At 50.9% G+C, this 13,430-nt stretch overlaps 1 protein-coding gene across 2 annotated transcripts in view; it reads left to right on the forward strand.

Annotated features, from left to right (window-relative positions):
* The first annotated feature begins 3,731 nt into the window (after nucleotides 1–3,731).
* The window catches only part of MAN1C1 (mannosidase alpha class 1C member 1), a 68,296-nt gene continuing 58,597 nt past the window's right edge, over nucleotides 3,732–13,430 (forward strand). Inside the window, exons 1-2 of one of the 2 annotated variants that reach the window (XM_069803172.1) lie at nucleotides 3,732–4,069; nucleotides 4,856–5,868. In XM_069803172.1, the coding sequence (XP_069659273.1) occupies nucleotides 5,296–5,868 (573 nt within the window). In that variant the 5' untranslated portion in view covers nucleotides 3,732–4,069; nucleotides 4,856–5,295. Of the gene's footprint in view, nucleotides 4,070–4,154; nucleotides 4,271–4,855; nucleotides 5,869–13,430 lie in introns of those variants that run through there. The other variant, XM_069803174.1, reaches the window with a different exon arrangement.

Genomic DNA, 13,430 nt, shown 5'->3' on the forward strand with positions numbered 1-13,430 from the left:
GATGCTCCAGGCGCCGGAGCAGGGATTCCCCTGCAGCCTGTGGTGAAGACCACGGTGAGGCAGGCTGTCCCCCTGCAGCCCATGGACGTCTACAGTGGAGCAGATCTCCACCTGCAGCCCGGGGAGGACCCCACGCCGGAGCAGGGGGATGCCCGAAGGAGCCTGCAAAGCCCACGCTGGAGCAGGCTCCTGGCAGGACCTGTGGTCCCATGAAGAGAGGAGCCCACGCTGGAGCAGGTTTGCTGGCAGGACTTGGGACCCTGTGGGGGACCCACGCTGGAGCAGTCTGTGCCTGAAGGACTGCAGCCCGCGGAAGGGACCCATGCTGGAGCAGTTTGCGAAGAACTGCAGCCCGTGGGAAGGACTCACGTTGAAGAAGTTCATGGATGACTGTCTCTCATGGGAGGGACCCCACACCAGAGCAGGGGAAGAGTGAGGAGTCCTCCCCCTGAGGAGGAAGGAGCGGCAGATACAAGGTGGGATGAACTGACCCCAACCCCCATTCCCCATCCCCCTGTGCCACTGGGGGGAGGAGGTAGAGAATTTGGGAGTAAAGTTAAAGCTGGGAAGAAGGGATGGGTGGGGGGAAGGGGTTTTAATATTTGGGTTTATTTCTCATTATCCTACTCTGATTTGACTGGTAATAAATTAAATTAATATTTTTCCCCAAGTCGACTCTGATTTGCCCATGACAGTAATTGGTGAGTGATCTCCCCCTGTCCTTATCTTGACCCACAAGGTTTTCATTATATTTTCTCTCCCCTGTCCAGCTGAGGAGGGGAGTGACGGAGTGGCTTTGGTGGGCACCTGGTGTCCAGCCAGGGTCAATCCACCACACCTACTAAACCCAAGAATTATTATGCAGCAGGACCCCCACCTTTCCAGTAATTACACTCTGCCTCCTAACTCCTTCAACACCAATTTCTAATTTTATTTGGTTTATGTCTGGAACTGCAGTCATATGCAGCGAGGGGGCTCTCTGTCTTATTATTACACAGACCAAATTGTTTTAAAAATGTAATTAAACATTTACCTTGAAGACAATGTTTTGTCTTCTTTAAGAAGAATGATATCTTAATTTAACCTCATTTAGAAAACCTTTAATTTCTAAGCATTTACCTTCAAGACAATGTTATGCTAAACACAAAGCAAAACAAAAAGATTTCTTAATTTAACCTAATTAAAAGATAAGCCTTCAACTTTTCTATCACTGCTGTATAAAATGAAAAGCTAGGCATAGCCTTTTGGTTTGTTCAGAACTGTCTATTTTATTATCCCTCTGGTTTGTTCTCAGCTGTCGATTTTATTATCCTCCTTGATGCCCCCAAATCCTCTTAGAAACCAGAGCTATCTAACCTTTTCAGTCCTGGAGCCATCTGTAAGAAGATCAAGGACCACCACCGCAATAGCAGAGGTTTTTGGTTTGGTGGTTTTGGTTGGTTGGTTTTTGGTTATGTTTTGTTTTTGTTTTTTTTTTATAAGGCTGAGACAAAATGCAGCCTGCTACTTGAGGTCTCCCCAGGGAAGAGGAGACCTGAGGAGGGTGAAGGGTTATTTCCATTCAGTCTGAGGCTGAGACAGGGTCTTAGGTGTTGGAAGAAGGGATGATGGCAGCCCACAGAGTGATGGTCTCTTGCTGGTGTTGGCTCTGGGGGACCCTGCTAAATGCACAAGGCAGGGCAGCAGTAAAAAAAATCCCTCCCAGCTGCATCGATGTTCAAAATAATGGAACTGGCAGCTGGCTTTCAGGTTTCTCCCCCTTCTCCTGAGCTGCCCCCACAAAGGCGTGCAAAGAAGCAAAACCAAATCATCCTTTGCAAGCAGCTCCCCTGGGCTCCGAGGAGCCTGTGGAGCATCTGCTGTGCTCAGCGAGGCTCCTGTGTGACCTGCCAAAATGGAGCAGCCAAACCTATTCCCCTCTCCCTCATGGTGCAGCTACAGGGCAGGGAAGGGAGAGCAGCTGTGCAGAGCCCTCCTTGAGCAGCTGCTCCGGAGGAAACCGTACGCAGTTGCTGAGAGATGGTGCCTGCATCTTCCTCTTGCTGAGGCTGAACGGGTCCCACCTGCAAACCACAGGGGATGGTTCAAAGCACACATTTCAAAACCAGACAATCAAGATGCAAATTTGCCTCTGAGGGTGGCTGTGTTCAAGGTCCACCTGGCAGCCACCAGACAGCTAAAAAGCACAAGGCTTACTTTTTAGTTTTGGCTAGATGAAAACCTGCAGCGGTTGTGGAGGTGTAAGGAAGGGTAAGGCAGGATGATCACTGGCCTTGGACATAGCTGGGTCGACAGCAGCTCCTAAGTCCTGCTCCTGGAGCTGCTCTGCTGCCTGCTTTATACCACTTAAAGCACTTTTCATAGGAAATTTACAACGTAACTGATTCTCAGCTGAACAATTCAAAATGTGGGGCCCTGCAATGTGCTGCCGCTAGACCCAGCAATCAGATCAGGTATTTCTTTCCTGTGGTGTTAGTTATTTATGAAGAAGGAGCACACTGAGTGCAGGAAGACGCAAACAGCAGATGATTTCTTTCCTTGCAGCTCCAGCTCCTTTCCAGCCTACAAAATGTTCTCTTTTAGCTCTTCCAAGTTTAGTCACATCAATACTTCGGTGGCTGCAGTTTACCCTTTCCTGTAAGCCTCCTCCTGCTGCAGCTCCTTTATCTCATGTTCACAGCACCCAAAAACCACCCCTGGTGACCTCCTCTACACATCCAGCTGTTTCGGATGCCTGCGGTTTTGGGTGGTACCCTTTTTTTTCCTCTTTTGTTGCTAATTCTACAGAAGATGTTGGGGTTTTTTTGTAACAACTATGAGCAGAAACACTTTGGTTCACCTTCTTCACCTCTGGTACAGCATTACCTCACGGGGTGACTGCCAGATTTCGTTAATGCTTGTATGGTAAATTGAAGGTTAAAGTGTGTGATGAGGATTTAAGCATTTGGGATTCAGATGCGCTTCAATGGCAGTTGACTGTGGGCTCACAAAAAAACAGAAAGGACAGTTTTGTGTGCAGAAAGGTGGTTCCCAAGCCATCTCTGGCCCCTCTCTGAGGCCCCTGCTCCCCTCCTCATGCCAGGCGGTGCCTGCCAGGCCCTTAGGACCACGTCCCCCTCAAGGTACAAAGTCCCTCCTGGGGGCCTTGACCCTCTGGCACACACCAGACCTCGGGCAGCAGGCTGTGGGGGCTGCGCGGGTAAATCCGCCCCTCCAGAGCCCTCACAACGGGTGAGGCGAGGGAAAGGCGACACCATCCCCTCCCCGCACCTGCCGAGCCCTCACAGCTCCATGAGCCCGCCCTGCGCCCTCAGCCCCTATTTAAAGTAGCTGGATCCCCCTCCGCCAATCGCAGCGGGGATGGGGCATTGCTGGCAGCCAATGGAAGGCTGGCTGGAGGAAAGGGGCGGGGCGAGACGCTCCCCCAGCTCGAGCCGGGCAACTGTGGTAAACAAGTGGGCGGGTCTCCCGGCTTTCCTGGCGTTTGGAAGAGCCAACGGGCGAGGCCAGGAGAGGCCAGCCAGCCAATAGCGAGCGAGGGCGGAGAGCGGCCCTGGGGGTGAGCGTCACGGCGGGCAGGACTTGGTCTGCTGATTGGCTGGCGACGCCCCCGCCTCCTCCCCCGAGCGACCGTTGGCAGGAGGAGGGGCGGGGCGAGGGGCGGGGCGAGGGGCGGGGCTGCCGGCGCTGTCGCAGTGAGCGGCGGTGGAGGCGGGCGGTGGAGGCGGGCGGTGCGGGCGGGGTGCGTGTGCGGGCACCGGGCAGCGCAGCCCGGCGGGTCCCCTTCGGCGGGGAGGAAGGCGGGGCGGGGAGGGGAGGAGGTGAAAAACAGAGGCCTCTGAGTAGCTTGGTGCAGTTAGGTGCTTCCCTCCTGAGTGCTTGGATGGGCAGGAGAGAGGAGCTGCTCCCTGGAGAGCCCGGCAGGCAGCCAGCCTCTTCCTCCTCCTAATTTAACGGGCACTTGTGAGCGCTGACAGCAGCGAGGGGTTCTCGCATTTGAGATGCGTGGGCAGGACTGAGAAGATTTTGCTCACTGTAGGACCCAGAGTGGCTTGGATTTGTCAGAGGGGTGAGTAAACAGGGCTGGGGGTAGGAAAGCGTCCGCCCAGCGGGTTTGACGGCGTGTTTGGGGGGCAGCGCCGTTCCTGCCCGTAGGAGTAGGGATGATATGGGGCTTGGAGGTAGATCTTTAAAACGCGTCCTGCTTCTTCAAAGTGATCCTGCTTTTTTTTCGTGGTCTGAAAGTTGAGCTCTGTCTCTTACAGCGCACGTAAGGAGGGGATTGGTGGGGTCAATGGGTAACTCTTAACAGCGAGGCAGAGATTTGGGAGAAAGGGGGAATTTGCCGGGATCTATGTAGCAAAACCAAAATCCGTAGATTTTTTTGCCTCAAGAAACTTAGCCCGAGCCGAGCTTTCCGCCTGGCTTGTTTGCAGCCCCATCGTCTCCAGCCCTCTGCGGGCGAAGGCAGCTCCTGGCAGCCTGGTGAGGAGAGGAGCAGCCTCGTCCCTGTCGTCTGCTCTCTATCCCTGGGCACCCTGCTTCTCCCGGGTTTTTCCTCGCTCCTCATCGGGGCGCGGATCCTCCTCTTGGCCCCAAGGCTGCCCCGCCAGAAGAGCCCGGCAGCCCGGAGGTGTAGGGGATGGTGCAGAGCTGGGAGCTGCTCGCAGACTAGAGAGTTGATGGCAAGTCCGGAGAGAGGGAAAAGGAACTAGTGTGGCTGGAGCGGGGCGGGGGGGGGGGGAAGGCTGGGGAGGCGGCCGAACCCTCCGGGACAAAGGCTTATAACGCCGGCTGCATCCTTCTTGGTGTTGAATGAAGGCACTCTTATCTTCCCCCCCGCCCCTCCCCGCAGAAATGCTGCAGCATGAACCCACCGCCTAGAGAGAAGGGATCGCACCTCCTCGGCACCGCTCCCTGAGCCAGCCCGACCAGCAGCCGTCCGGCGGGGGAGCCTGCACGGGGGACGGACGCCGGGAGCAGCCCAGCCCCGCCGCTCCGCCGCCCGGCTCCGGCGGGATGCGCTCGCCGCCGCCTTCATGCCGGAAGGGGGGACTCTGAACCGCCGCTCCGCGCCCTGCGAGCCTCTCGGGCAAGGACCCCGGGCAGCGGCGGGGCCCCGCGGCGTAGCCCGGTCCGGAGCCATCCACGTGTCAGCCGCCGGCGGTCCCCGGTGAAGGCGCCCGCTCCAGCCGGTGGTGCGGGGGGGGCACCCCTGAGCCTTTCGCCGCAGAAGCCAGCGGCGTCCCCCGGGGGGGCGGCGGAGCCCGCCCGGCGGCCGCGATCCGGTGCCCCATGGTGCTGCTGCGGAAGCTGCCGGGCATGCCGGGCTGGCCGGCGGCGCTGGGGCTGCGGCTGCCGCAGAAGTTCCTGTTCCTGCTCTTCCTCTCGGGCCTGCTCACGCTGTGCTTCGGGGCCCTCTTCCTCCTGCCCGATTCCTCCCGCTTCAAGCGCCTCTTCCTGCCCCGCCGGGCCACCGCCTCCTCCTCCTCCTCCTCTTCTTCCTCCGCCTCCTCCTCCTCCGCCTCCTCCTCCTCCACCCGCGACACCGACCTGCCCCGCAGCCCCCCCGCCGCCGCCGAGCCCCGCCACGCCAGCCCCGCCGCCCCCCGCCGCCTCCGGGAGAAGCTCCGCACCGTCGCCCGCATGGCCGGCCCGCCGGCCCACACCGCGCCGGGCTCCCGACAGCAGGTGCAGGGCGGCGAGCGGCGAGCCGAGCCCGCCACCGGGGCTCCCCCGGCCCGGGAGACGCGAGCTCCGCTCCGCTTCGACTACGAGCGGTTCCGCCGGAGCCTCCGCCACCCGGTGCGGGGCAGGCGGCCCGGCGAGGACCCCGAGACCCGCGCCCGCAGGATGAAGATTAAAGAGGTGAGGAACCCGCACCTCGCCCGTGCCTCCCCTCACGGCCGTGTCCCTCCCCTCAGTGAGCCCTCATGTCCCCTCACGGCCGTGTCCCCCCCCCTTCAGTGAGCCCTCATGTCCCCTCACGGCCATGTCCCCCCCCCTTCAGTGAGCCCTCATGTCCCCTCACGGCCATGTCCCCCCCCCTTCAGTGAGCCCTCATGTCCCCTCACGGCCATGTCCCCCCCCCTTCAGTGAGCCCTCGCCTCCCCTCACAGCCATTCCCCCCCCTCAGTGAGCCCTCACCTCCCCTCACGGCCATTTCCCCCTCCTCAGTCAGCCCTCACCTCCCCTCATGGCCTCGTCCTCTCCTCGTTGCCCCCACTCTCCTCACACAGCCCTCACTTTCCCAGCCTTGCCCCCATTTCCCACACAGGCCCTTCGTGCCCCTTTCTCTCGCTTTTGTCCCAAGGAAGGTGACAGGAATTGGGGGGTGTCCCTTTCCGTGGGGGTGTCCTGCAGCATGGCCTGCCAAGTGTCAGCGGGCGGACATGCCCGTCAGCATCTGCACACACCTTCCCTCACCAGAGAGGAAATGTTAGGGCAGCCTGATAGGGTGTGCCTAGAAATTAAAGAGCTGAAATTAGGCAAAGGGAAATTTCAGTTTGGTTATTAGGAAAAAAAACTTGCTTGGCGAAAGGTGTCTGCGGTTGTGCAAGAGGTTCCCTCCTCAAGATATTGGCATAAACCGGGCTGCTTTACACAAAAGCTGGTAGGTGACAAAACTTGCGCTGGTCCATGGGGATGGACGGATGGGATGTGCCGTCACAGAAGTTGGGGAGGAGGTGTGAGGCTGGCTGTCCCTGTAAATCGTTTTGTCGCTTACTCTGGCTTACTTGAAGGCTGCCCTCGCTTAGACCCCACTGAGCCTGGGTAACCTCATTGGTAGGGTTACAGGGGTGTAACAGAGGGGAGAATTTGGCCTGGTGCCTACGGTTCGTGCATAAAAGCCTGGCAGCCTCATGAACGTTGCAGAGCAATCTGTGACCTAGTTAACCAAGAGCTATAGATTCTGTGTAGTATTCAGTTGTGTTTGTCATATCTTTTGCTACGATAGATAACCAACTTGGAGTGAATTTTGGTGTAGTAAGAGGTGCTGATAAGTAAAATGCACAGATTTAATTAAGCAGAGTATAAATTTCCTGGGTTTGTTCTCTCACAGAGGTGTAGGCATTCAGCAAAGATGCTGCCCCAGGTTGAACAGAGAAGGAAGTCAGAGTAACACGCCGAGGGCTTTAATCTGCTGTAACCTGTGTTTTAAAAACAGTTTTTTAAAGCTCCCCTCCTGATATCTCTCTCAGTCATTAAAACAAAGGCTGCACCGCTGGTAAAATTCCAACTTCTCTGCCAGGCAACCAGACACAATACACCCAGGGGTGCTGGGTTTCTTTATGATCCCAGGCATGATTGAGCCATCCTTTCGTTCTGCATCTCAGCTGCAGGGTATTCAGAATATTCCAGTACTCGGCCGTCTCGTGTGCTTGGAGTTGCGGAGCGTGTGCTTGAGTATGCTGCAGACTCCCACTTTCAAAGTATGCTAGGATAGCACAGCGTACCCATGAATAACCCAGCTTCCACTCTGTACAAACAAATCAAATTGGAAATCAAATTTATGAAAGCTAGTGGAATTCAGTCCTTTATTTGTAGTTAATTATTTTTTAAATATAGGATTATTGCAAGTTGTATGGATTCAGCCCCATCTGTTTGTAACAGCCATAATCAGCGCCGGGTAGCAGAGTTAGATTTTTCAAGGATGAGAATCCATAAATACTAGTTTTATGCTCACAGCTAATTACTCTTCAAACAGAGCCGTTATTCCTTAAAAGTGGCTGCACTTCTATTTATTCAGAAAGAGAGAGAGAAACAAATATGGTGCTGAGATATGAGACTGAATGTGCAAAACAAGGGACGGTGGTGCAGCTTGTGGAAGAGATAAGGTGTGTCCTTTTTTTGTGAATCAAAAAGACATGAAGAAAACAAACCAAGAGAGGTTAGAAGACAAATGCTGTATGAAAAGAAACAGATGGGTAAAAAAAAAAAATTGCAAGGAAGAAATAAGTCGAGTCATGATACAGCATTTGGGTTAGCAAATACTCTTCACATGATGTGAGAGACACCAGCAGGGGCAGGTAGTGGGTTTGCTGGCTGTTGTAAGGTGTTGTGTGCAGTAGCAGTAAGTAGCTTTTCTCTCCTTCTGCCAGAGCTTTTAAGCCCTGTAACTTGCTAAAATGTGTTCCAAAGTGTCCTGGTACTTAAAGTTTTGTTTGTTCCCTGCCACCCCCTTAGGCCATTCTTACAGGTCAGCACCTATATAACAGGGAGGATGAATATGGATGGGATTTGTTGATTTTATTTTTATTTCCTGACACCCCCCCCCGCCCCCCCGCCCCCATGTGTCTGCCAGAGCCTAGATGAACACCAGGGGAAAGAAGTGGTGCATGATCAAAGACTAGGGCTGATGCCCAACCTAGAGACTTGGAACTTTCTGTTTTCTTGTAGGACCCTTCAGTCTGAGCAGGAGTCTGAGCAGGCATCCACTCTTTCCCACTGAACCTCTAAGATGCTTGATGCTTCAGCCAAAGAAGAGGGTGTGTCATTAGTTTCTGGGCTGTTAGGTGTGGAAAGTGTCAACTAACGTAGTCCTGCTAGACTTTTTCTGCTTAAAAGATAATGTTGTCCAGAGCGTGAAACCCACCGCTGTGGTGTCTCCCACTTTACTGCTGTTTGGGAAAGCTCTGAGCAGTGCTAGGGGCACTGGAGCTGTTTGCAGGTTAAGGAGTCTGGCCGTGGGTATATCTGCCTCCCTGACTTGTGTGTTTTGAATGCTGTGTTTCCTAGTAGTCAGAAAGGAAGGGAGGTGGATTCTCAAGTTGAAATGTCATGTAGAATTCTGTTAAAAGAAGTGAGTGCTGCAGTGAGCTGAGCTGACGTGTGCATGCAGGTATGTTGCTTTGCACTGGGTAACTTAGCAAAGTGGCAGACTTCTTAGGTTCAACTTCCCTTTTTAAAGACAAGTCCAGAGTCAATACGCAATTGTTTTCCTGAGAAGCAAAAAAGAGAGCACCTGTATTGCACAGACTGCTTACTGCAAAAGGTCATTAGTCACCTGGAGAATTGTCTGGGCTATACTGCTGTGTGTTACTGTGGGCAGCTGAGTACTGTGGGCACTCTGACCTTTTGAAGAAAACTGCAATAAAACCAAGTAACAATCTCCCCATGCTGCAGGTAGAGAAATTTAGAAGAGCCTGGGATTATTCATCTCTTAAACTGACCTCTGAAAAACATATTAGTTCTGTAACTGATCGGTCATGCATGGCTTCAGGGACTAGCTAAGTTTTTACATGTGCCAAATACTAATAACTGATGTTCAAAAAAAAAAGTGGTTGTAGTTGGAAAGTGACTGCAGAAGTGCCACAGTGGGATTCCATATTTATTTGCTCTCAACAGTTTCCAGATCAAATTGGCTCAGTGAAAAGTCAAAATGATTTCCCCTCCAACTGCTGCTACTGCAGACTCAGCCTCAGATCTGGGAAAATCAGACCATGTGGTTTCTGCCTTTTGCATCATAACCAGTAATAAAGATTTTGCTATTGGAGCTGAGCTGACAGTTTTGCTATGATGGATGAAGCAAAACAGACCGCTTCTTGCTGTACTGTTGCTGTGTTGGCTTCATGGGTCTCATAGGTAGGGAAGCTATGGGGAGAGAGAAGAGCATTCCGCTGAATTATTTTTATACCAACTCTACTAATGCTGTCCAGTGCTTAAGGACAACCACTGCAACCAGCTAGACCAGAAAGTGTCCACTGAGGAAATTAAATTAGCTAGCTTACTCCCAGTCATGAGATGTGAGAAAAATGTGAACAGTGAAAGAGATTTACTGGTTTTTCTTTTCCTCTTTGGGTACAAAAGGCAAGTTTCCTTGCCTGATGTCACAGAATACCTAATACCTTAACCTGACAGTGTCCTTTGTCCCTTTCAAATAAGGGAATATGTCAAATTCAGGCAGGCTTTTAGTCCTCTGCTGGGATTGTACCCTTGGGTTTGACACATGCATTCATTTTCTCCAGATTAGTAATACTGAAGCCTATTTGTTTTTCAGTGCAGTTCTCTTCATCCTGGCTTTTCTTCCTGTCTCCACCTTCATTTGCCTCACCTTGCTGTCTGCTGTCCTCTTTTAACACAGCTCTAAAGATGTATTTGCGTTTGAAAATCAGACCCCAGGGGGAAGAAGGCCATCAGAGTCCGTGTACACAGTTATCCTGCATCACTCTGCAGATTAGCAGGCTGCTATTAAGGTAGATCAGTCTTTTAAACACAAATATCTTGACAGTTTGTCACTGAAAGATAATTGCAAGAAACAGGAACGTTATCAGGAGCTAAGCTTTTGTGGAAAGTTACTTGGTGTTGGTTGCTGAGTTCCCTTTCTGTGGTTTGGACAGTCTTGAGCAGTGATCCCTTCCGCAATGAAGCACGTGTTGTTGGGACAGAGCTGGGGAAGTGCTGCTTGTTCTCTGTCTGAATTTGTGCCGCAGCCCTGACCCCTGGTGGGAGAAGTGTCTGGTCAGACACTCGTTCCCACTCGCACACGTTCGTGGAGGCAAGCCGTGGGTATTCTTAGGGGATTTTACATGGGTGCATAAGGACCAGGAACTGGGTTTTTGAGCCCTGCTTTCAATAAATTGATGATCACACGGTTTGAGTTACAATTGGTCTGTTGGTACAATGCTGTGAATCACATTATTGGTCGTCCCTGAGCCATCTCATTTCTGAAGCCAGCAGTAAAAAGATTTCAGACATGTCCCTTTCCCTATACTGTGCACTTCTGTTCTTCCATTTGGAGAAAATGCCTTTTCTTTCTGTAATCTGGGGATGAACAGAACTACAAGCAAATAATGTAATCTGTCAGTGGCTTCAGTACGTGAGTAGCACCACACACAGTTCTAGATGGAAGTGCACCTCCCCATGCATATCTTTCTCACTGAGGCCTGTAGAAAACATCTAATCCTTTGTGCTGGTCAAATCCAGTGACTTCCAACAGACTTAATTTGGACACCAGGGGTAAAGAAAACTGTTCTCTGGAAATACTTACTATAATGGAATAGAATGATGACCTCAAACCAGTCAGGTACAGTATACTGTGATCAGATCATAATTCTTTCTCTGGGGTAGAAATACCTTTGCAATGAGAGAATTTCTCTGCAGTTTGAAGCATTGGCTGGCTCCAGGCTTGCTGGAATTTTCCTTTGCTCCATGCTCCTTCTCATGCATTTTTTTACTGAACCTGTGAAAAAGGGTACTATACTGTAAATCCCACAAATGGTGCATACAGTGTATTTTTTTGCTTCACTAGCCTTTGGTGGATTCATGCAAACAAAATTTAGACCTAACCTGTCTCAGCCTCTTTCGGCTGTAGGGTATACAGTTAATTGACTAAAAATATATTTGTTCTGTTGGCATAATGCATGAGTATAGAAAATACTTAGGATGCTGTGATCCGTGCTACAGTGCTGCTTGCCTTAGAGGTGCTAGTGATACCTTAGTGCACACTATTACTGATGTTACTCGAGCTGAGGGCATTTTGGAATTTGGGCGTACTGTGCACTTTGAAGACATTTGTTCTTATCTACAAAATCTAGTGCTGAAAGCACTTGTTCCACAACAACTACATGTGGTGTGAGACTAGTTTATAAATTGCCACTTAAAGACAATGCAGTATTCGCACAACAGCAAAATTGTTGGAGTGTGGACGTCTCCAGGCAGATTACAGATAATGACTGAATACAAGTGCTGGACGTGGTGAAATGAGTTTCCAGGACACACACAAGCGTGTTGTGCAGAAGGACCTACACCTTGCTGAATTACTTCAGTAAATACACATAAGCTCTTTGAAAGTTCTCAGATAAAAAGACAAGGGGTTTAGAGCAGCAGGGCTGGAGGCTGGCTACTGCCGGTTCCTAACATCCTGCTGTAACCACATTCGCATACCTTCAGGGAGCAGGACTGAATGTGGCTGTGGTGTCAGTGGGGGGTCGCATAGCTGGGGGGGTGCACTAGATGAGGTGGCCTACTGTGCCTCACTGCATGGTACCAGTGGTGGGCCAAGCTCCTGTCACCATCCCCTGTTCTGCCATCAATCTGGGGACTGTGTATATGCAGTTGTACAAGTATTTACTAAAAAGCAGTCACCTCAGTTAAGATTCCATCTTTCCAGCCAAAATATTAATAGACTTCTCATTAACTTTTTAATCAACGATTAAATCCTTCCCTTAATGGGAGAAAGATTTTTATGTCTGGTGTTCTTTCCTTTGGATCTGTATGCAAGGCTTTACCAGATTATGTTAATCAATCGTGTTTGGTTTATCTATTAGTCTATTATTGTTTAGATTGGTTATAATTTTGTTTTGATGTTTTTGCATTTGTTTTTCAGTATTTAAAACAATTCAGATTTTAGATGGGAGACTGAGAGGGGGAAAGGAGAATGTATCTTAGATCAGTCTGTCATTTAGATCTGAATATAAAACTGACATGAAGCTGTCAAAAAGAGAAAGCAGGAAAGAGTATCCACTTCATTGGTGGGAAGAGAAAATCTTGCGCTTGGAGCATTCTTATTTTTAAGCTTAGGAAAGAGCCTAAATTTACATTCCCCAAAAAGTACTTTTCACTGAGTGCCGTGAATGGATTTGGCATGAGAAGCGAACACACTCCCATGATTGCTGTCTTCACTGCGTATCCCCTTGGCGCTTCAGTTCATCATATGACACAATATTTTGGAAGGGCTCCAGAGAAGCTGTCATGGGCAGTGGTGTCAGTGATCCATGCATAATGCGAGTGTATTGTGCATGATGGACCCAAACCATTGTAAGAAAGAGAGCACAGTGGGAACACTGAAGGACTGGATAATAAACATCCTCTATTTATGGGACAGTCATGTTACTCATTTGTACTCTTACTGAAGGGGGCAGAGCACCTACTGTTAATTAGAACAGGACACTTGGTCCTGGGTTCTGTTCCTGACAGCAGATTCATCATGTCACTGTATAGATCCAGTATGCACCTCTGTAAAATGGGCACAATTTTTTTATCCCTAATCCAGCAAGCTAATATGTGGCAAAACTGTTTCCTCTCAGGCACTTCAGCATTCCCTGGGAGGACACTGGTGCATAAGTAATGGCTAGAGGTTGCACTAAACTGAAGTGACTTTACTGCTTCCCTTTTGCATCTACTTATCTTGACAGCAAAGATGCAGAGTCCCTTGTGTGTGTATCTGCTGCGTACTAGAATCAAAGGAGAGATCTTGACGGTGTTTGAAAAGGGAAAGTGTGTTCTTCAGACTTACTTCTCCTTTTAGTAGAAAGGTAGTGGAACCTGGCTTTCTAGGAATAGGAGTTCTGTGTGCTGAAACCCCCATACGTCCTTAGATGGCCCTCATGCAGTTTGTGACTTTCCCCATCCTTGCGTCTGTAGTTCCTTCTGTCACCCACCCCTGCCCAGTGGTGTCTGTTGCTCTTCCCAGTGTCCCCCTTCGGCTG

This window comes from Haliaeetus albicilla, chromosome 16 (assembly GCF_947461875.1).
Source record: "Haliaeetus albicilla chromosome 16, bHalAlb1.1, whole genome shotgun sequence".
Classification (NCBI taxonomy): Eukaryota; Metazoa; Chordata; class Aves; order Accipitriformes; family Accipitridae; genus Haliaeetus; species Haliaeetus albicilla.